This window comes from Ylistrum balloti, unplaced genomic scaffold, assembly GCF_031769215.1.
Source record: "Ylistrum balloti isolate Yb309-2 unplaced genomic scaffold, AGI_CSIRO_Ybal_v1 Utg369688, whole genome shotgun sequence".
Lineage (NCBI taxonomy): Eukaryota > Metazoa > Mollusca > Bivalvia > Pectinida > Pectinidae > Ylistrum > Ylistrum balloti.
Window position 1 is genome coordinate 1,242,010 of NW_026781925.1, and position 21,447 is coordinate 1,263,456.

At 34.0% G+C, this 21,447-nt stretch overlaps 2 protein-coding genes across 2 annotated transcripts; one reads left to right on the forward strand and one right to left on the reverse strand.

Annotated features, from left to right (window-relative positions):
- Positions 1-464: 464 nt before the first annotated feature.
- Positions 465-13,968, reverse strand: LOC132565020 (ubiquitin carboxyl-terminal hydrolase 2-like). Its single transcript, XM_060229625.1, has 13 exons — positions 13,917-13,968; positions 9,929-10,954; positions 8,849-8,905; positions 7,168-7,294; positions 6,181-6,292; positions 5,725-5,838; positions 5,457-5,521; positions 4,742-4,845; positions 3,769-3,846; positions 3,488-3,566; positions 2,950-3,048; positions 2,548-2,674; positions 465-1,658 (listed from the first exon to the last, which is right to left on the reverse strand). Exons 2-13 carry the CDS (start codon positions 10,826-10,828, stop codon positions 1,568-1,570), a joined length of 1,953 nt encoding a protein of 650 aa, XP_060085608.1. The 5' UTR covers positions 10,829-10,954; positions 13,917-13,968; the 3' UTR covers positions 465-1,567.
- A 268-nt stretch (positions 13,969-14,236) lies between these two features.
- LOC132565058 (CST complex subunit TEN1-like) lies at positions 14,237-15,925 on the forward strand. The gene is made up of 2 exons (XM_060229663.1): positions 14,237-14,325; positions 15,538-15,925. The coding sequence occupies exons 1-2, from the start codon at positions 14,237-14,239 to the stop codon at positions 15,809-15,811; spliced, it is 363 nt and encodes a 120-aa protein (XP_060085646.1). The 3' UTR covers positions 15,812-15,925.
- The last annotated feature ends 5,522 nt before the right edge of the window (positions 15,926-21,447 follow it).

Below are 21,447 nucleotides of genomic sequence, written 5' to 3' on the forward strand. Positions count from 1 at the left end.
TACTTTTTTATGTAAATACTTGATATTTTAATTAAATTATGAATAGGTTTATAAAATTCTTAGTGAATTTGTCTATAGTTTATTCCAATGTGGTGTAATCACAGTAGATATGGTTGCCATATTTCCTGAGTTTGTGCGATGAGTTATTGCCCTTCAATACAAAACTTTTACAACAGTGTCATTGTTCTATTGAAATAATATCACAAATAAAATAGATAAATTAAATTCACAACTTAAATAATTTAAATTGAATATAAAACATCTTGCAAATAAAATACAAAATACTCATCTTCACACCGTTCATACACATGTGATATTCAGCCCATTAGCATTTCTACAGAGTTTACTTATCAAAAGTATACATCAAAAGACTGAATTCTTTTTTAGAGTAAATTTTGAAACCTCAAAAATTTGCTTTGAAAAAAAAAATTGAAACAATAATTGACAATATTTACTGTAGATTGTTTTTACTTACCATATATACAGTTTCCATAGTTAATTTCATTTTTGTTACATTTCATAAGAGTTCTAATTTTAGCAATATCCAATCTGTTATATTTCTGTTAACTAAAATTAAATGAAATTAAGTTTTAGGATCCAATATAAAATAGTTGTAATTTGGTTGTACTACAGCAACTGTAAAAGTTCAACTCCAAGAAAATGCTATATGGTTATAAAAATAGTTAACCACACATGTATATAGATAGGTCAATAAATAACACATTTTATTCCCTTATACACTATAAATATCTCTCCTGTCCTATCATACATTTTCTATTCCATTTAACTACTGGTGAACCCTGCACCACACAATTAACAACTAGGATCACCTGCCCTATTAATAATCTGCTGTAAAATCAAAATTTTCACGGGGCCTAATTTTCGTGGTTTTTCAAAAAAAAAAAAAATTGTAGACACTTTTTTCAAGTGTATACTTATTTCAACAGTTCAAAGATATGTAAGTTAAAAAAATTAAATTACCCATGGAAGCAATGAGAAATTAATCTCCCACGAAAATTAATTATTTGACAGTACAGAACCCAGGATTATGTATAAATTGGTAAGCATTGGATGTATTTACCTTTACATTTCTTTTGTCAAAAGAACGAATTCCTGTTCAAATTTTATCCTTTTTAATTCTCAGCTATCTATATATTTTTGCCATAATGAAGTGAAAAAATAGGAAATGAAATTAATTTGAATTGTTATAATTCTTTGGACATTTGTGGTCATATAATTTTCATTTCATCTATTTCTTATAATAAACTTCATTGGTGATGAAGCACATCATCCATAAATATTCGCATGAATAAATGTAATATGATACCTACCAACTTTAATCTTCAATTTATTATAGAACAATATTCACTTCACAATTGTTCTTTCCAAAAAAAAAAAAATTAATTATGTGAAACCAAATTTGTTATGGATGATCACTCAGCTCATACTTCTATCCAAGTGTGAGTGAGTAAATATAAAAATTCCTGACAGTGTTATCATTCATTAAGTTAGAGACTCTCACAGTCCAATCACAATAGCATTAGATGAGTTTTTCTGGTGAAAGATGTTATAGGCGTGCAGACCTTTGGCTTGACAATTCGTAAAACAAAACATAGGCTTCAGGGGATATCACACTACTAGAACTTGTTGAAGTGGCTCTGAAAATATAAACAGATTTACTATTAGAGATGTTCTTGGGTGTTAATTTACATTTCATCCGATCTTTAAGGAAAGTGAATACTGAGTCATGAAGTAAAAAAAACTGATAGTAAAACATTTTGACAATTTGAACTCTAATGAGAAAAAGTCAATGGTGTGTCATCAGAAAAAAACAATTTTGATGGTTTAAGCAAATTGTTATATTTGAAATGTTACTGTAATGTGAAGCTGTCACGGACTTGAAGGTTCTGCAATTTTATAGTTTTGACCTAAGAGACTTGCCAGATATTGTTAAAGGAGTCCCGCTCGTTGGAGTAGGGATGTTTACAGTTCTGGTCTTTGTGACTTACCTGGTATCGTTGAAGGCGTTCCGCTCGCTGGATTACAGTTCTGGTCTACATGACTTACCTGGTATCGTTAAAAGAGTTCCACTCATTGGAGTAGGGATGTTTACAGTTCTGGTCCAAATGACTTACCTGGTATTGTTGAAGGAGTTCCACTCGCTGGATTGCTGTTCTGGTCCAAGTGACTTACCTGGTATCGTTACAGGAGTTCCACTCGCTGGATTGCTGTTCTGGTCTACATGACTTACCTGTTATCGTTAAAGGAGTTCCACTCGCTGGATTGCTGTTCTGGTCTATGTGACTTACCTGTTATCGTTAAAGGAGTTCCACTCGCTGGATTGCTGTTCTGGTCTATGTGACTTACTAGTACCTGTTATGGTTAAAGGAGTTCCACTCGCTGGATTGCTGTTCTGGTCTATGTGACTTACCTGTTATCGTTAAAGGAGTTCCACTCGCTGGATTGCTGTTCTAGTCTATGTGACTTACCTGTTATCGTTAAAGGAGTTCCACTCGTTGGATTACTGTTCTGGTCTATGTGACTTACCTAGTATCGTTAAAGGAGTTCCACTCGTTGGAATAGGGATGTTTACAGTAGGCTGTATAATGGCCGGAGTAGACACTTCCTATATGATTGCTGACAGCATACAAATTGTATATAACTCGTGATGCACCTGTGTGGAGAAGTACATTAAAGTAAATATTCTACTGAATATAAAGGAAGGGAGACAACTCATCAAATTAATCCATATTCAAGTTCTTAATGTGATGTACAATTTGGGAAAGATGATGAAAATTGAAGTATCTTACATCATATTATTTTCGAAGTATTTACCTACAGATGTAATTGTTTTAACTTCATGAAGAAATTGATAATAATTCTTACATATAATATTTTATTTCAACAATTTTTTACTCCCAGTAAAATTTTGAAAGCAGTTAAACATACCTTTTTCAGAAGCATAGTCTGACATATCTAGCGTACTTGGGAAATCAACACATGACGACACTTTCTGGCTGTATCGGCCCTGACTGAAACGTTTCAAATCTGAACACAAGATAAGGAATTAAAAAAAAAAACCCAACTCTTTGCTAAATAAGCAAAGCTTTTGATTTCATGGATTCTTAAAAACATGAAATTTTATAATAAATTGATAATTTATTAACTTTCTGTTAAACAAACACCCAGATGACTGAAAATATAAAGGAATTTTCATGACTTTAAAAAATTATTCTGATCAGATTGGAAGGGATTCCACTCTGCTCAATAATCTCTTATTCCAAAATGTATATACTGAATGAAAGATATATTTGTTTTCTCATTCAATATCTGAATTCAGCAACTCTGTTATATGTTTGACATTTGTCTTACTATTCAGTGTTTCACCGTTTGACACAGCACGTTGTCATGCAACGAAAGTATACTACTCTAGAAACCCTGTTACTCTCAACTTTGATATTGGCAGTGAGTTATAGATAAAGGATACGTAGGACGAGGATCTGAGGAAATCTCTGTATACTAAAACTCTTTGTACAGGCCTTCCTCTTCTTACACTGCTCACACGTCTGAAACACAATGATGTTTTAATCATTTCAACTTCGTAAAAACATACGGAAAGAATTTACTTTAACTTGATATGTTAGTCTTCATTTCAAAAGTTTCAGAGAATGATTTTAATCTCCATGCAAGCACCAATAATTAAAGGTAAAAACCATGCTACATGATGAAACATGTTATAGAATTTGTAATGGAAAGGTCAGTACTTACAGGTCGTTCATCATGATCAAGCTCCTCTTCCTTCATAAACAGGTTGATACATTGCTGTATACTGACCTGGGACCCTCGCTGAGAAGATAAGAAAATATCTCATATGTAAATGTGATAGCTTTCTTTCATGTCATCAGAATAGAAGTAGATATAACAACTGGGCTTTACAAGATTAACCTTTGGTGGACACAAAAAAAAGGAACGAAAAAATTAGATCACTGCTAAAGAGATGGGTGGTTTCGTAACACACTCGCCTTTCACCTAAACGTCCAGGGCTTGATTCCCTAGGAAGACATGAAAATGTATAGGGTCACCTGCCCGACTAAGTGGGTTTTACTTGTGTACTCTGGTTCCCCCCCACAGTAAGACCACTTTGATGCTTCTACTAGGCCAAAACAGTTGTTTTCATAAGCTGATAGCTTGTTAGTAATTGTTGAAAAATTAACAAAGTTTACACTGTCCATGACCCATAACCACTAATAAGAAAATACTGTTGTAGCTTTGCCATGCATCCTCCTTAATGTGACACAATTTCATCTAACACTGCAACTGTGATGTAATGACAAGTATTATAACAAGAGGCCCCAAGGTCACCTGAGTTACAAAGCTTCTTGTAACATGTCATAGAAATGATGTTGTTAAAAAAAATAAGATAACTTGTACATTGTACACATAATGCAAATATAAACTGTACATAACATTAACTGCTGTCCCATGCTAAGGCTTCTAACCAATTTTGAATTCAATGAAATTACACCCTAAAATGTAGTTTCCCTAGATAAACTCATCCATCCATGAACAATATTTTAATTCTATCATTTCTGGGTATGGAGAAAATCTTTGAAATTTCAGTCAATTTGACCCCTTTTTTGGCCCTGGTCATTAGCCCCTGGAATTTCAGCACTCCTTTATGAAACCTGAACAATCAGATCATTATAAATTTAGCCAGAGATGGATGATTTCTGACACGTACCTTTGGTATTGGAACTGATAAATCCCAGAATGGATCAAATGTTGTTGACTTGTGACCACAATCTTTGAATCTCAACTCACTTTTCAACTGTCCAACAAATATTTCTGAAAAACAACCATGCAGAGAAATGAAGGCAAACTTACAAAGTCTTCCACAATGAACTGGACCACAATGAACTGTGACCTGAATTTGATGATATAGGTCACAGTGACCTGAATTTGACATTATATAGGTCACAGTGACCTGACTTTGATATGATGTAGGTCACAGTGACTCCAAAAGATACAAAAGATGGACATCTAAGATCAACATCTACTGGTAATTCATTTGATAGAGATGGAACGTCTTTTTCAAGGATTTTTTCACCTCGATACAGTGTTTGGAATCAAATACCTTAATGAGATTTAGACTACACATATATAACGTCTCATTCTATAACATTTCTTGTCACTAACAGGGTAAAACAATTCCAATTCATAACAGATATTTCTGTCAATTTGTCAAACAAGTTTATATATTGTGGAATCTATCTTACGGAAAACCCAGACACTGTAATTTATTGAACATTTGTTAATACAGACACCTGGACCAAGAGGTAAAAATTTAATTAATTCTTGGCTATATGACGCCATTTTTCTTGAAGCCATCAAACTCCAAAGAAAAAACAATCTTATGACGAAAAGAGACACTATTAAATTAACGATCGGTGACTCACCCACTATTCGACTGTTATCATAAGACAGGTATACTCTGTAGTACTCCTCCGCTTTTTCACTGTCACTGAAAAAAAAAAGATTTTTTTTATGTGATCAGATATTTCCTGAGAGTAAATACTTGGTAAACAAATCTGTGTACCAACATAAGGTTATACCAAAATGAAAAATAAAGAAACGTTGTACATGTACCATGTCATTCTGAAATTTAAAGAAAATCTGATCTACAAAGAATTGTTAATGTAGTCGGCTATTTTTGAGTGTACATACTTTGTAAAGTCCTCATCCTTGATAGTGACAGGTTTGGGTTTGGAGCGCACTTTGTTAACATCCTCATGTAGACCCTCCAGCAGGTAACGTAAAAATTCCTGGGCATCTTGTTGTCTGTATGAGATTGAACAGATACACATCAGCAAACAAAACCATGATGTTTAATGAAATGATCCTTGATTTATCAGCACACAACACAAGTTTTAGATGTCTATTTCAACAGCTGACTATTCTGTATCATTAGTACCATGGGAGCACAAACTACTAATACAAATAGACTCTATGATAACAGTTAAATAAAATTATGTTTTTTTCTCAAAAAGTGATTATTTTTACCAATAGAAAAACGCTCCAGAGTCTTCACTGTAAGAGTAATTGATATGGAATCCCAGAAAACCACTGGAATCCCAGAACACTACTGGAATCCTGACATGATCTCAGCCAAGTGTTACTTACGCATAACCTGTGAACCTTGGAGCAAACTTTTGGACCTGCATCTTGAAAGCACTCGGCGATATATGTGAAGCATCATTGTCTTTCCACATTGAGGTCATTAAATTTGCATAGGCTGGAAAATATAACAAATAGGCTGGAAAATATCACAATTAGACTGGAAAATATCACAAATAGGCTGGAAAATAACACAAATAGACTGCAAAATATCACAAATAGGCTGGAAAATATCACAAATAGATGAAAATATCACAAATATACTGCAAAATATCAAAAAAAGGCTGGAAAATATCGCAAATAGGCTGGAAAATAACACAAATAGGCTGGAAAATAACACAAATAGACTGCAAAATATCACAAATAGGCTGGAAAATATCACAAAGAGACGAAAATATCACAAATATACTGCAAAATATCACAAAAAGGCTGGAAAATATCGCAAATAGGCTGGAAAATATCACAAATAGGCTGGAAAATATCACCAAAATCAACATTTATATGATGCAAGAAATCTTTCTTCTTGATGAAGATTTATACAAAGAAGCTGTGAAAAGTGACATCTGTAGGATCTGCAAAACCATAATCACCCAGAAATCTCTTTATAAACAGAAAATGTCCTAAATGACAATCTAAAGTATCCAGAATTTTTAATCTGGAACTTTCTGGACTGATAATTCATAGCATTCATTTCGTTTTTACTGCAATCTTTGTCTACTAAAACTTCAGAATTAATACTTAGGACTAAAAACTATGGGATTTTAACAATCAATCACTTTCAACACTGTCAATTGGTACTCTACTGACAATCTATAGATATGTAGCTATAAAAAAAATCACTAATTAGACACTCTGGATTACACAGTGACACCAAATATCTTTGTTAATTTGGAATTCTGATATTGCCAGTAGTGTTTCAAGCCTATGACTGACTCAGATAAGTTACCGATTGCCAGTAGTGTTTCAAGCCTATGAATGACTCTGATAAGTTACCTGTCATCAGCTGTCCCTTCATTGAGCTGGTTGTTGTATTTCTCTCCGACAAGTAATCCTCATTCAGGCAGAACTCAATCAGAGGCTTGGTGTTACTAAGGCACTGTAGCACTGAGTTCATAAAACACTGCAAAAAAAGCGCTATTCATTATTCTTCTAAATCAACTTCAACAGAAAACGTTGGAGCATCTATTGAAGACAAGAATCGGGAGCTTTTCCTACCAAATCTGGATATGCCCTTGGTATAATTTTGTAGAACAAATCAGAAATGAAGAAATAAAATGTAAAAAAAAAATATAAATAAATAAATAAAAGGAGGGGGCTGCAAGTGTTTTTCACTAATTTTATGATACAATATTAGTAGATGATAACACCCATATCAGACTTTTTCAATCGTATTGCAATAGCTGTATATGACATGAAACACATTTATATAATGTATATCACACATCAACACAAATTCTTCTGTGTATACATTTACCTATGTTTACAAAATAATACTAACACAATTTGTTGTTAAAAACATTATCAGTAGGATGCATGACCTTTGGGCCTATATGAAGTTTTTATAGAACTCTGTTGTGTATACAGGTCTAGTCATGAAGAAAGACAGACAATGTCGGTAAATTATTCAAAAGCCAAATCCCAAGTTGTTTAAGGCTAAAAGATATACATTCTGTATTAGTTCCACCTCTGTGAAGAAGGTATCAGCAATTTCAAGGAATTCTGTTGAAACCTTTTGATCAATATACACTTATTGTGTAGAACACATCATCATCATCATCAAAGTTTTTCACCTACATTACTTTAAAACATATAAAGAAGGTCTTTATCAATATTGCATTCCTCTTGTTGTTTTACTATGTGAAGTATCAGAGTAAATCCACCATAGGTCAAAGTTCAAATATAACTAAATATCACTTTCTCAGTTAAATTTTATATAGTTATTAGTCTTTCTGAATATTATTTTTAATCGCAATCACAAATGTTATAATTGTACCTTACTTTCTTAGAATGGATTAAGTTACAGTGTAACAAAGAAACTAGAAGAAAATACCAACATGTCAATATTATCATAACCCAAATTCAATAAAACTAGGGTAAAATATGAACAAAGGCAAGATTTACAAAAAGGTACAAGGAGAATAAGACCAGGTGTTCCAGAAGAGCAAGTGTCTTCTACTTCACTGATGATATCGCCATGTAAATCTTGGTCAATCCAAGTATGTAAAGTCATGTTCTCAAATGAGAATAAAGTATACAACAACAGAACCAACAGGCAAACTAATGAGCATTAAGCACACCCAGCTTCATATTGCACAAAGAAATGGAATATTTCTCCATGAAATCTCTACCGCAACTAAGTAAGAACATAAAATATATACCATCTTTATTATTTTTATATACTTTCAGTGTATCTAAATATTTTCTATCTAAGATTTTGTAGAGGTAAGTACCTAATATATCTATTTTATATAGTAAGAAGACAGCTTCGCATTCTGATACAACTTACAACTGCTTTTCTGCTAATTTGCAACAGTACAATTCCATACTTAAATATTTTTGCCTATTTCATCTTATTTTTTTTATTTCTATAAACCTTGATGGTTAATGGAATATTAAATCTATATACAAGAAGTAAAATTTCATGATAATCTTCATAATTATAATAATTTTTTACCGTGTTTCCAAGATTCCGGAGACCAGTCTTCCCTGCATTTAGGTATCTGCTACTATTCTGCAACCAAAATATTAAGGGTTAATAAAGAACATAAGAACTTACCACGTGACTGATGTAATACCTACCATTTTATCACAGTTTACTACATATAATAATAAGGACAATTTTTAAATTAAACTCACAAACTCAGAATATAAATGTTCAGGGTGTGATAAAAACATATATTATAATTATGATTAAGTAAAATCGAATTGCTCGAAGTATCGTGTAGTAACTGGTATGTTTTTTGTGCCAATTCTTAAAACCACAATATTTCTTCATGCTGACATGGTCTGATTAAAATTGTTTAACTTTGGGAGAAAACCGGAGTACCCTGTGAAAGCCACCGTTATTGGGCAGGTGACCACATATTTTTTCGTGTCCATTCCATGAATGGAACCCAGGATACCTTGAATTGGTGAGAGGTGAGTGTGTTACAACTGCGCCATCCAACCTCCAAGACATTAAAGGGTAATGATCATAAACATTTTAATTCTGTTCTTGGTTTTTTATTTGTATTATGTCTGCATGCGGCTTGTTATTTCAACATCGATATTTTACTCCGTACTCGAGTATTTTCTTAGGAGATATCCATGATCAATGGAAATTTGTTAAAATCCATAATTTATTCTGGGTTATTATCAGATAGGCTTTCTGATGCAGTATATCAATTACATCATTGGCTGGCTGTGTTCTATATTCTTAGAAATTCCATGCATTCTTCATTAAGTTAATATTTTCTTTTTTTGTTTGTAACCAGAAGCTAAGATAATTTATTTTCCTAGAATTTGTATAAGGATGAATATTATTGGCAATTGACATCTCTATTATGCATAATATGAATTTTCTTTTTGCTAACACCAGAAAATACTACAGTACTGATGACTGATTATGAAAAATCACAATTGATCATCGCATCAGATGAGGTTAAACGATCATCGATTTTATCCAATCATCGGCTCATCGCTTGGAGATATCCCTCATCGAACACTAACAAGTTATATTGAAGTGTTAAAAGATGAACAAATATATCCTACTCACCACAGAAGAGGTATATGAGTTGGAAGAGCTGCGTCCTGCTTTTGACAACGTATCTAAACCATTTTCATATTTCCGTCCTGTTGGCGGAAGACTTGACTCCTTTTCATGGGAGGGACTACTTAATCTTGAATTTGAAGATGAAAAATTCTTGGTGAAAAAGTCTGAAGAACTACTTGTGTCTTTCGGTTCAATACTAGTAGTACGACTGTTCCTTCTATATTCCCGAGTATCTCTTTCCGATTCATATTGGTCACGCTTTGAAGTACGTGAAGACGACAAATCTTGTGTGTCCGATATCCTTGACCTTGGAGTGCATGAACTAAGTTCATCATCCATTCGGAGTGAAGAAGCTTTCTCACTAAGGCTAGCAATACTTGATGATCTTCGACCTCTCAGCCCACTAGAAGGACGTTCCCTTGGTAGGGTTGATGTTGTAGAAGATCCAAACTCATACCCACTAGAATATGATGTGCTGCTATGGTCAACTTTCAAAGGTCTGCTTCCACCAATACTTGAGGAACTATTTGTTGAACGGGTCTTAAAGTCACGAGTCGAAGGTCCATTCACAGTGAAGTTACTCAACTTTCTTCCTGATGAGTCCAAAGGCCCGGGTCCCGGCGGTAATGACCTTAAATTTGTTGTGATATTGGTCCGCGACGTTGGCCTATGGTTAGTAGTAGTACTAGTAAAAAGGGAAGGTCTTGACCTAGTAGTAGTACTGCCATAAGAAGCAGGACTTCTTGGAACACTGGATGCTCTACTGGACCTTTGCACAGTGGTCGAAGTCTGGTAGCTTGAGCCTTTTCCACTTGGTGGGTACCCATGGTAATCACTTGTACGACTCAGTCCTGGCATTTTACCAGCTGGTGGTAAGTGACTGTACAGGCGAATTGACGTCATTTAGTTATCCATGAATTCTTGGGACAGCATCCTCATCACACATCAAATAATTCTAACAAGGTCCTTTATGATCAAAATGGCGAAATTCTGCAGTAAAAAATCCATCATGTTTTGGATTGCTAAGGCCTGAAACCAAAAAGAGACATTTTTTAATAGATCTTGACATTTCGAAAGTAAAATTCAAAACTAGATACATGCAGAATATATGAAACAAGAGTACCACAAAGCGGTATAAAATACGCCTGTGAATATCCGAAACAGCAAAGAGGCATAACTCATTCAAATCGTCTAATCAAAACCCTGTTCGGGAAAACACAATTTCATATCATGGTGATTGAGCCTACCAAGTTTCATAAAGATCGACTGAAAAATGTTGGAGGAGATCTCCGGACAAGATTTCTATAGTGAAATAAACAAAGGGGCATAACTCTTATTCAAATCGTCTAATCAAAACCCCATTCAGGAAAACACAATTTCATATCATGGTGATTAAGCCAACCAAGTTTCATAAAGATCGGCTGAAAAATGTTAGAGGAGATCTCCGGACAAGATTTCTATAGTGAAATAAAGAAAGGGCCAAAACTCTTCTTCAAATCACCAAATCAAAACCCTGTTCACAAAAACACAACTTCATATCATGGTGATTAAGCCTTCCAAGTTTTATAAAGATCGCAGGAAAATGTAGGAGGTGATCTCCAGACAAGTTTACGACGGATGCCGGATGGACAGTGCCATACAATAATACGTCCGTCTTTCGACTGGTGTATAAAAAATAGCCTTCCGTAATTTTATTCCTGTTGAAAATGAGATTAATATAATATATTCATAACCAACTGAGTTACAAACGACAAACTTCAATACTTATATTTGTAAATTTTATGATAAATGCTTTTGTCAGGTTACTTTTGTACAATTCGACACATGTGCAACTTTCCTATTTTTTTTCAGTCGTCATGTTTACTAAGTCAAGTGCAGCAACTGATCACTACACACTGCACCATTGACAAGACAACAAAAAATATTAGCTTCCTATTCTTTTTGCTGCTTGTTTGTTTTTCCCTGCATAAAATAATTTACTAAAGTTATTCTGTAAACATGATCAGCATAACTGGTTGTGATTTCTTCTGAAAACAGACACCGTTTATAATTGAATTCTTTTAGCTATATCCATCACAAGAATGATTTAGTGACGAATAAAAAATCTCTTTGATCTTTTAAAAATATGGAGTTGAACAGGTGGTTAGGTTGATCCCTGGCAATATATACCATGGTCACCATGGGAGGAGTCACAGGGACAGAAAACAGTTGTGTTGACATGGGGAGTGACAGCATCTTGTGAATTACAGCATTATTATATATATATATCAATTAGCAGAAAACGACAAATCTGTGAAAACTTGTGTTAATGTCCGTTCAAATAATTAATGACTACAATAATAAAAGACTTTAGCTTTATCTGTGTACATGTCTGTGTATATATCGGAAAATCAAACAAAATCTCAACGTAATTTCACCAGTACAGAGTATAGACATTGTCAAATTTTCAAGGCAACCTGCCCCTTTATCAAGACACAAATATTACATAAATTACATCACATACATAAAACATCAAAAAAATACAAAGTTATAATCTAAATCAAGACTAGTAGTGTAAATTTAGGTATCTATATAATCCCTTTGGCTGATTGACGCCGAAAGCCTGTATTTAAAAGCATGAGCAGTGAAGTTACTTCTGATACACAACTCTACTTTTAATTTACAAGGGAAAATTAAAAAGTTCACTATTACATACACAGTTGAATTGTTATTAACAAGTACTTAATCATAGTTACTAATGCACAGATAGATTAAACATTAATTAATGAGTAAATAAGTTACAATTAACATAAACTGAAATACTTTCAATCATTCTAATCACACTAAGGTTGTTAACAGGTCGATGTTATTTCAATTATTCCATGTAGAGCTCTTTAAACCATTTTCTACTTCATAAAAAACAGAAATTCATCAAACGTTATGGCATGCATTGGAAAAAACAAAATGTCATTGATGATAATAAACAAGAAAATATCATCATACTGAAAGTTTGTAACAGATTTTGGATCAACCTTGTGATACAGAAAACAAAATCAAACACTGTCATACATCCATAACATATTCCCAGTTTCTATTTTTTCAAGTTAAGCTTTTCAAGAGGAAAATATCTTATGACATATTTGATATTGAATATCACATAAAAATGTTCTTTACATACTTACTTGGTGGTTACAATAATACAACTGTGAGGGTCATATACATACACTGTACTGCAGTATACACATGTATATATTAACTTGAGGTTTGTGAAATGTGTAATGACGTCTTGACTGACATACATATACACTTGTGTAATTTATATTACCTCAATGTGTACTGCAATGTAATCTGTCCGACGGGGACAAAACGGACAGATATAAGTTGTTCACATGTCCAGAAAGTGAATCAGACAGGTCGGATTCGGATTTCGTCATGTGCTACAGTAACCCCCTGAAGGCTGGGAGGTTCTTTCTTACGTCTTCCTCAGGTATTCCAGCAAGCCTGCTTACTCAGTTGTATTCTGATTTAACTGACCGTCGAAATAACGTCGTAGCATATATGATAATGAAGTGTTACAGTTGGTTGCACAAACTTCAAATATACAATTACACTCGTCACAAATTCCAAGACACACATCCCTTCTACAGTGTATTTGGCTTCCCCGGTGGTTTTGGACGTTTGCCAGCAGAACATTTATCGTTAACTTTCAGCGAATATTACAGACAATTGCTTAAGTTTACTAACTTATGTATGAGAAATCTGATATCAGAAATCGATTAAATAACAAACCAAACTTCAAAACTGCACATATGACACGCTTAGGCGAGCGTAACGTAACCTCTTGTATTTAGGTCACACCTTATATAGGAATGCAAAGAGCAAAATGAAAACTAACTGTTCCTGTTGATATTGTCAGTGTTTGCGAAAGTACCAGCGACTTTATTATATAGAGTCAATAAGCTTTGAACACATTTACCTAAATGAGACGACAAAAATGAACTATAATACTTACCAATCATCTCATCAACATAAACACCGACTGTTGCACATATCACTCCGGGCAAAGTAATCAACTTGACGCCATTTTGATTACGCGATAGTGACTATTTCTAGCCGTTGGCATAGTAACAAGGAATGTTTGCACTATCTGCTGTTGTGTTATATACTATACGTGTACAAGAAATGTAATAAATTATGTAAAGGACTTTCTTAACAATACTCAAAGCTTACATTTTGTTTGTTGAAGTAAAAACCTTCGAAAAAAATTACGCTAATCCCCATTCGAAACAATATTTGCTGCAGTACAACTCTGTATCATTTGGCGGGAAAAGTATGCTGGAACATGGGGAAGTCGTTTTCATTGATGAGATTAAGAAGGAAGATGTTGGCGTGGGAGAGAAATCTGTCAGATTGTGTGGAAGGTGGCAGTTTTTTTACTGTATAATGCCAACGTATAAACTGACAATATGTCTGGCTTCAAAAATGTTAATTCTAAATATCACTGAAGAATCGCTACAAATAAGAAAAGAAATACGATAGTTCGTCGTTAATTACTGGATATATTCAGAGAGGTTATATACGGCTCTGATATATTGAAATATTGGATTTGTCAAGATCAGTGAACACCAGAAGTAAACAAATTATATTTGTATACACGTAATTGATATGGATACAAAGATTTTTTCTGTGTCCTTTAAATATGTTGTATTACATCATATTAAATGAACCATAGAATTATTCGATTAACAGCAGTGGTTAATAATTGCAATGAAATGAAACCTACGTTATTATATACACACTTAAAAAGAACTTCTCAATGTAGTGAAAGCCTGAAAGGAACGAATGAATGTTACTTGTAATGTACATAAAACAAATTTGAACATACAATATTTGACCAGAGACGTATATATGTGATATATACGTCTCTGATTTGACCCATTTAGCACACGGAGCACGAAAATATTTAAGCAAATGGGATAGGGGACGTGGAAGCACTTGTAAAATTGGTGTAAAATCACCAGTATATAAGATACTGGTTGACGTGGATTCTACTTTTAGATTTCTGAGGCATTGATGACAAGAAAAACAATTAAACCATCAAAAACTGTAAGATATTTAATTGAGTACAGTTTTTTTGTTAAGATAAAACGAGAAAAGTAAAGTAGATAATTTGTGCATGGAACAAAATAATGAGGTGACAATTGAGTAATAAAATACGAGTGACACAGTGAACACTTCTACTTACTGTGATTTTACTGAACAATTGGACTCTGAGCAGATATTCAATAAAAATGTTTCAAGTTGTTGCAGCAAATGAATGTCAACATACCAGTATAATAAGTAACACACACTTATAAATAATCCTTGTTAATTTGTTTGTAAAACAAGTCTGGCATTGTGAGATAAAAAATTTAATTGCTATGAAAAGTGATAAAAAAAAATTTAGAAATTTTATGAAAGCTATAATTACTTAAAATACACAAACTTACCTCCCTTTACAGTTTTAGTAACTTGGGATTGAAATGGATCTTAAGGACAATATTTCATTATTTTAAAAAAGTTAAAACCCTGATATGAAATGAAGTGCATCACACTGTTACATGATCTATAGTAATTGTACTCCACTGTTTCAGACTAGATGATCACAACTTTGAAGATTGTCGGGCAACTCTGTCTGACCCACAGACCTGCTCAAGTGTGATCCTTGATACCTCTCTCGTGGAACCATTCGATACACACCTTGGTTCCATATTCCAAGTCATTGGAGAGCTTGAATACAGTGAGACAGATTGTACTGTTGTGATGCGGACTCGAGTGATTCGTTCAGTGGATGGAATAGACTTTATTTTGTATAAAAATGTGATAACTGCTCAGAGGAAATACATCAGTTCTCGTTCTGATACATAAGTTATTTTAATTTGAATAAAGAATTTATTTTAAGTGTGTGTACTTGCTCAGACATTGAAGAAATATACTTAAAGTTGTGTAGTGGAGAATGATATTTATGTAAATTGGCAAACTTGTGATAGTTTTTTATTTTGAATCTGTGGATGTAGTGTACTCCCAACAATGTAAATGGTATTATGTGTCTCAAATTTGAACAATTTGGTGGGTTTTGCACCCTCATTCAGGAGTTCTAGTGAACACTGCTCTCTTTTATTTATTTATTTGTTCATTAAACCTGACCCGAGTAATTCAAGTTGTACCCCAGGTTACCATATTGAATTTAGGTCAAGGTCATTTTTTATTACAGATGTCTTGACTTTTTGTAAAACACCTTCCAGTTTCATGACATTACATTTTTGTGTTTGGTTCATCAGAAGTACTTTGAAGGCTTTTACAAATTTTTTACATCGGTGACCTTGATTTTCTTTTCTCAAACTTTGTCTTGCTCCAACTCGGGTATTTATTGTAAATATCATCATTCTAGGCCTTTTTGTTAATCACAGGAATTCATATGAGTATTTTAAGACATTGCAAGTCTGTCCTAGAATGTCAAGGTCATTTCCTTTTCACACTGTGTTAGGCTTTACATCAGGAACTCGTGAGGCCAAGTATTATGATTCTAGGCCTATCAGTAATCTGCAGCAGAGGCTTGAGTGTTTTAGAACATTTGAATGTTGACTTTGAATTTTGGACAAGACTATTGTTTTGCCATCTTTGTTGGGCTTCATCCAAGGAATCTTTATTAGTGAATACGAAGAATTAATTTTAATGTTGTAAAAAAATCTAGCCACCTTGAAGTGAGGTCAATGTTGTTTCATTTTGCAGACTCCATTGGGCATAATAAAAGAAAGATATTTGACAAATATGACTTATGGTCATTGAAAAGATGTTTCCAGGAAAATATTGAAGCATCACAACATGGTATCTAAACTGGATACCAGATATCAGCTTTAATGCTGAGAGTATCAACAAATGGGATAGACCACTACCTTTAAACCAATCGATCGTTGGATCTTAACAGATCAGGCTTGTTCTCTTGATTGTTCGAATGTGAAAGCTCAATTTCTTGCACATCAAGAACATTCCAAAATGGCAACATAATCATCATCCAAGCTCAAATTCCATAAAACCAGGGCAAATATGAACAAAACAAAGATTTACACAGAGACTCCTGAAAAGGTGTGAAGAGAATAAGACAACAGTGAGGGTCTTCTGCTTCATCCACTTTACCTGCCATGTAAACCTTGGTTATTCCAAATAAGTAATGTGTTCTCAAATATACAACAACGGAACCAACAAGCATCAAACATCTCCAGCTTTATATCGCGTAAAGAAATGGAGTAGTTCCCAATGAGATCACTATGGCAACCATAGAACTACCCCATTATTTTCATAAACTGTTTTTTGAAAACCCCTATGTTACAAATTGTCCATCAATTGACTGTTGACAACTTTCGCGATAATCGTAGTCTCAATTTCAAGAACCTGGACCTTTCAGCTGTTGAGAAGTTATTTGAGGATTTCGCAACTAACACTGTCGTGACATTGATAATGGGTCAAGGCCATTCATTCCAGTATGACAGTTAAGCCATGTGTATTGACAGAATGAAATGAAGGGAAGTAACTCTGGGAGATCAAAATGCTGTTCTATATGCTGTGCGTTTTTTGGTAATTGGGAGTTTACAGATTTTCACATAATTGACCCATGTGACATTGAAAATAGGTGAAGGTCATTGATTTGAAGAAACTTAGTAGCCCTTCATTCCTTTATGCTGTCGGGCTGTTGTAAGTACCTCGAACCTTTCAGCTTAAGAAGTCGTGAGAGAGTTGACGCCGGACGCAGAGCTATGGCATCAGCTCAATTGCTCTTTTAGGTAAGTTAAATCATGTCAAACAAACATTTGAAAACTTCTACATAACCAAGTATCATGCTAGTCAAAATATGCTATCCTGCATATTTACTTAATCTCGATGGAAAAGTGTTGGCTACTGACTATCACGGGTTTCCATCGCAGACTGTGATAGACACTCCCTACATAGTCTCCGGTCTTGGGTAAGCGATACCTTTTATTATATATACATTCATCCTATGATCAGGATGTCGCACACAAAATTATCCGGTCGCATAAAAATCCCAACATTTATTATATAAGAAACCCGCGAATATTATCACTAGCAACATTTTCAAACTACTCACGACTGCCACACATCGCCTACTTTGTGATTTTGAATAACGCGGTTTTATTCAGAAATATTTATTTGCCACACCAGACGGACACTTACTAAAACACACGTATAGAGAATGGTTTTACAATGATGGAAATACAGAAAAAACCAATGAGGTCGTAAAGAAATTCAAATGTAAAGGATGGGGCGCCACGTGTGTGTGAAATTTGGCATATTTTGGCAGGTGAGTACGAAAGGTAATCTGAGTAATTATGCATTATTTTGTATCGACCACTGTCCTCAGTATCTCACTGTTAAATACTACTAAACTGCTATATCATGTTACAGAAATTCCAGTATATATAGCAAAATCGGTGGTTTTGCGTGCCGACCTAGCGTACAAAGTGATGAAAAAGATTTTGTAAATTCATACGGAATTACCATGGAAGACTATAACAGTTTTAGTCATTAAGTAAAATCTGGAGTAGAATTGTAACACGTAAGAAAATTAGATATAGAAAGTCTTTACTTATATCCAGAGACTTGTATCACAACTCTATCACCTTTTCATGTCCTTACCAAATCCAGATGATACTTTCAATAAAAAAACTAAACCTGGAACTATATCATTTCTTATGGAAAATTTATGATATCGTTGAAATTTATTTGAATGGGGTCTAAAAATGATTGATACAAAATCTTCTATTGAATCGTTGAAACTTACTTGGATCCGTCCTCTCTATACATCAGAGGGTAAATGGCAAATAGTATTTAGCATATATGCCGATAAAGATAAAACTGATCAATTCTGGACTTGAATACCTTCCAGTAGGACTGAAGTAGAAACAATGATATGGAAATGTATCAAAGTTCGACTTTTTCTTCAAACTTTTGAATTACTTCTTGAGATCCTTTTGATTCCATTTGCTTTTAATAAAAGAAAAAGAAAAAAAAATACCATGGCAGAAGAAAACTGCATTTACATATTGATCAGGGACGTATATGACATATACGTCCCTGATATTGATGCAAGAACACTGTTGTGTATAATGTAGGTTGTTGTTTGTTACGTTGTCCAGGCGATATTGCTCGGGATAGTGTCCGATTTCAGCATCTGAGCTTTAACACAAAAAAATATATCATCTAAATGAATTAGTTTATAGGTAGTGAACATCACGTACATTTGTGTAGGTAAAATGCCGTTACTAACGTATCAGATCATAACGGAGTGTTATGCAGAGTTATCTCCCCCTTTTGGAACTCGTAGCGTAGCTTGAAGAAGATGGAAGCGAAGACACAAGCAGTCATAAAAAACCTGATTCAGGGGAGACACACCGAGGAACACTTGATGTAGAACAGCTTAAAAATACTGATGTATTTTAACATCAATATCCCGAAATCTGATTGGCTGAAATACAGAGAAAATATTCTACGTCATATAAAAAGTAATAGATGATTGGTCAACTCATTGGTCTATTAATATGACAATTTTGCCCACCCGCGTTGGAAGTCGCAGATTTTGCTTTGCGACGGGATCACGACTACTGGATTTCAATGATGAAATAATTTAAAGTTAATAAAATTGCCTGCCGGACAAATGTCTAACGAATGCATAGACCAGTTCTCCAAAGATATTGTTTCAGCTATATTGCAATCCTCCAACTCTACCTTGCCTATAAAAAAGTACAAAAGCTATTTAAAACCATATTGGTCTAAAGAATTGTCAGAAATGCACACTTCGGTGCAAATTAAAAGGCAAAAATGGCTAAATGAAGGAAAACCTAGAAATTTCTCTCATAGTTTTCTGAAGTATAAAGAGAGCAAAACTTCTTTCAGAAGAAAACTTCGTGATGCATTTAATAGGTATATGTCTGAACAATTTAATGAAATAGAAAAATCCAGTGAACTTGACCAGAATTTATTCTGGCTTTTATACAAAGGTAAATCTTGTAAAAGCAAAACACTTCAGACTGAAATGAAATACAACAATGTAAATTTACGAGACCCCACAAATATCGTCGAAGCGTGGGCGACACATTTCGAAAATTTGTTCCATGATAAACCGAATGAAGAATTGGACAACACGTTCCAAAGAGAAATCATAAACCGCGTGAACGAAATTGAAAAGAAAGTTCATAATGAGGTAGACATATACCTGAACGAATGCATTACCACTTCAGAAATTGCCTTGGTGTCTAGAGGTCTCAAATCTAAAAAAGCAGGAGGGTGGGACGGTATAGTATACGAACACATTAAACATGGTGGAACAGTACTTTTTGAATATATCGCCACCTTATTTAAAAATGTCATAAAAAACGAATACATTCCAAAAGACTGGAAAAAAGGCATTATTATAACATTGTATAAAGGTCAAGGTAAAAAGAAAGAAGACCCCAACAGCTACAGGGGGATCACATTATTACCTGTATTTTTAAAAATGTTTGAAATGGTTTTAGCACAAAGAATCCAACGAGTTTTAAATTCCCGTGTATTTCCAAATAGACAACAGTCTGCCTATCAAAAAGATTTGTGTAGTCTATGCACATCATTCAGTCTTCAAGAATGTATAAGTCACAATATTGAATATGGTTCCAACGTCCATGTTGCTTTCTTAGATAGTAACAAAGCGTTCGACACTGTGTGGCACGCTGGACTATTGTACAAAATTTATGAATTAGGATTAAATGCGAAGACGTGGATTTTACTAAAATGTATGTATACAAATGTTGAAAGTTGTGTTTTATTCAATGGGTTAAAATCCTCCATGCACAAAATGGAACGTGGAATATTACAGGGAGGGGCATTGTCTGCCAAAATGTACCTAGTATTTATTAACGATTTACTAAATGAAATAGAGAATTCTGGCCTAGGAGCAGTAATTGTTGATTTAAATGTTAATGTTCCTACTCAAGCAGACGACATCTGTTTGGTCAGTACGAGTTTTAGAAGTCTTCAGAAAATGATATCAATAAGTGAAAATTATAGTAAAAGATGGCGTTTTTCATTCTCTGCTGTAAAAAGCAAAATTGTTACCTTCACAAACCCAAATAGTAGAACTTGCACTGTGTATAATGAGCTTTATCTGTACAATTGTATTATACCACAGACTGATGGCATTACACATGTTGGTATCTTATTAAACTGTAAACAGAACTCATTCGAGAGAACAGCACGTGCATGTAATAAGTTAAGATCGGGTACGATGTCCCTTGTTCGTTCTGGTGCACATCCTTGTGCTCTAAACCCTTTAACAGTGGCGAAGCTTATCAAAATTAAAGTTTATCCATCAGCCTTATACGGATGTGAGCTTTGGCAATTGACAAAAACCGAAATAATAATGCTAGAAAGGGCGCAACATTTTATTGTTAAATCTATTCAAGGGTTTGAAAAGAGAACCAGAACAGATATGTGTACATCTTTACTTAGTTGGA

Bases quoted from the DNA above. Each gene is read 5' to 3' on its own strand.
- LOC132565020 (XM_060229625.1), bottom strand. From the start codon at position 10,828: ATGACGTCAATTCGCCTGTACAGTCACTTACCACCAGCTGGTAAAATG. The intron at 3,847-4,741 runs GTACGTGTCAGA...TTATCTTCTCAG, and splicing joins TATCAGTTCCAATACCAAAG to CGAGGGTCCCAGGTCAGTAT. The intron at 3,567-3,768 runs GTAAGTACTGAC...ATTGTGTTTCAG, and splicing joins TTGATCATGATGAACGACCT to ACGTGTGAGCAGTGTAAGAA.
- LOC132565058 (XM_060229663.1), top strand. From the start codon at position 14,237: ATGCTGGAACATGGGGAAGTCGTTTTCATTGATGAGATTAAGAAGGAA. The intron at 14,326-15,537 runs GTGGCAGTTTTT...CCACTGTTTCAG, and splicing joins TCTGTCAGATTGTGTGGAAG to ACTAGATGATCACAACTTTG.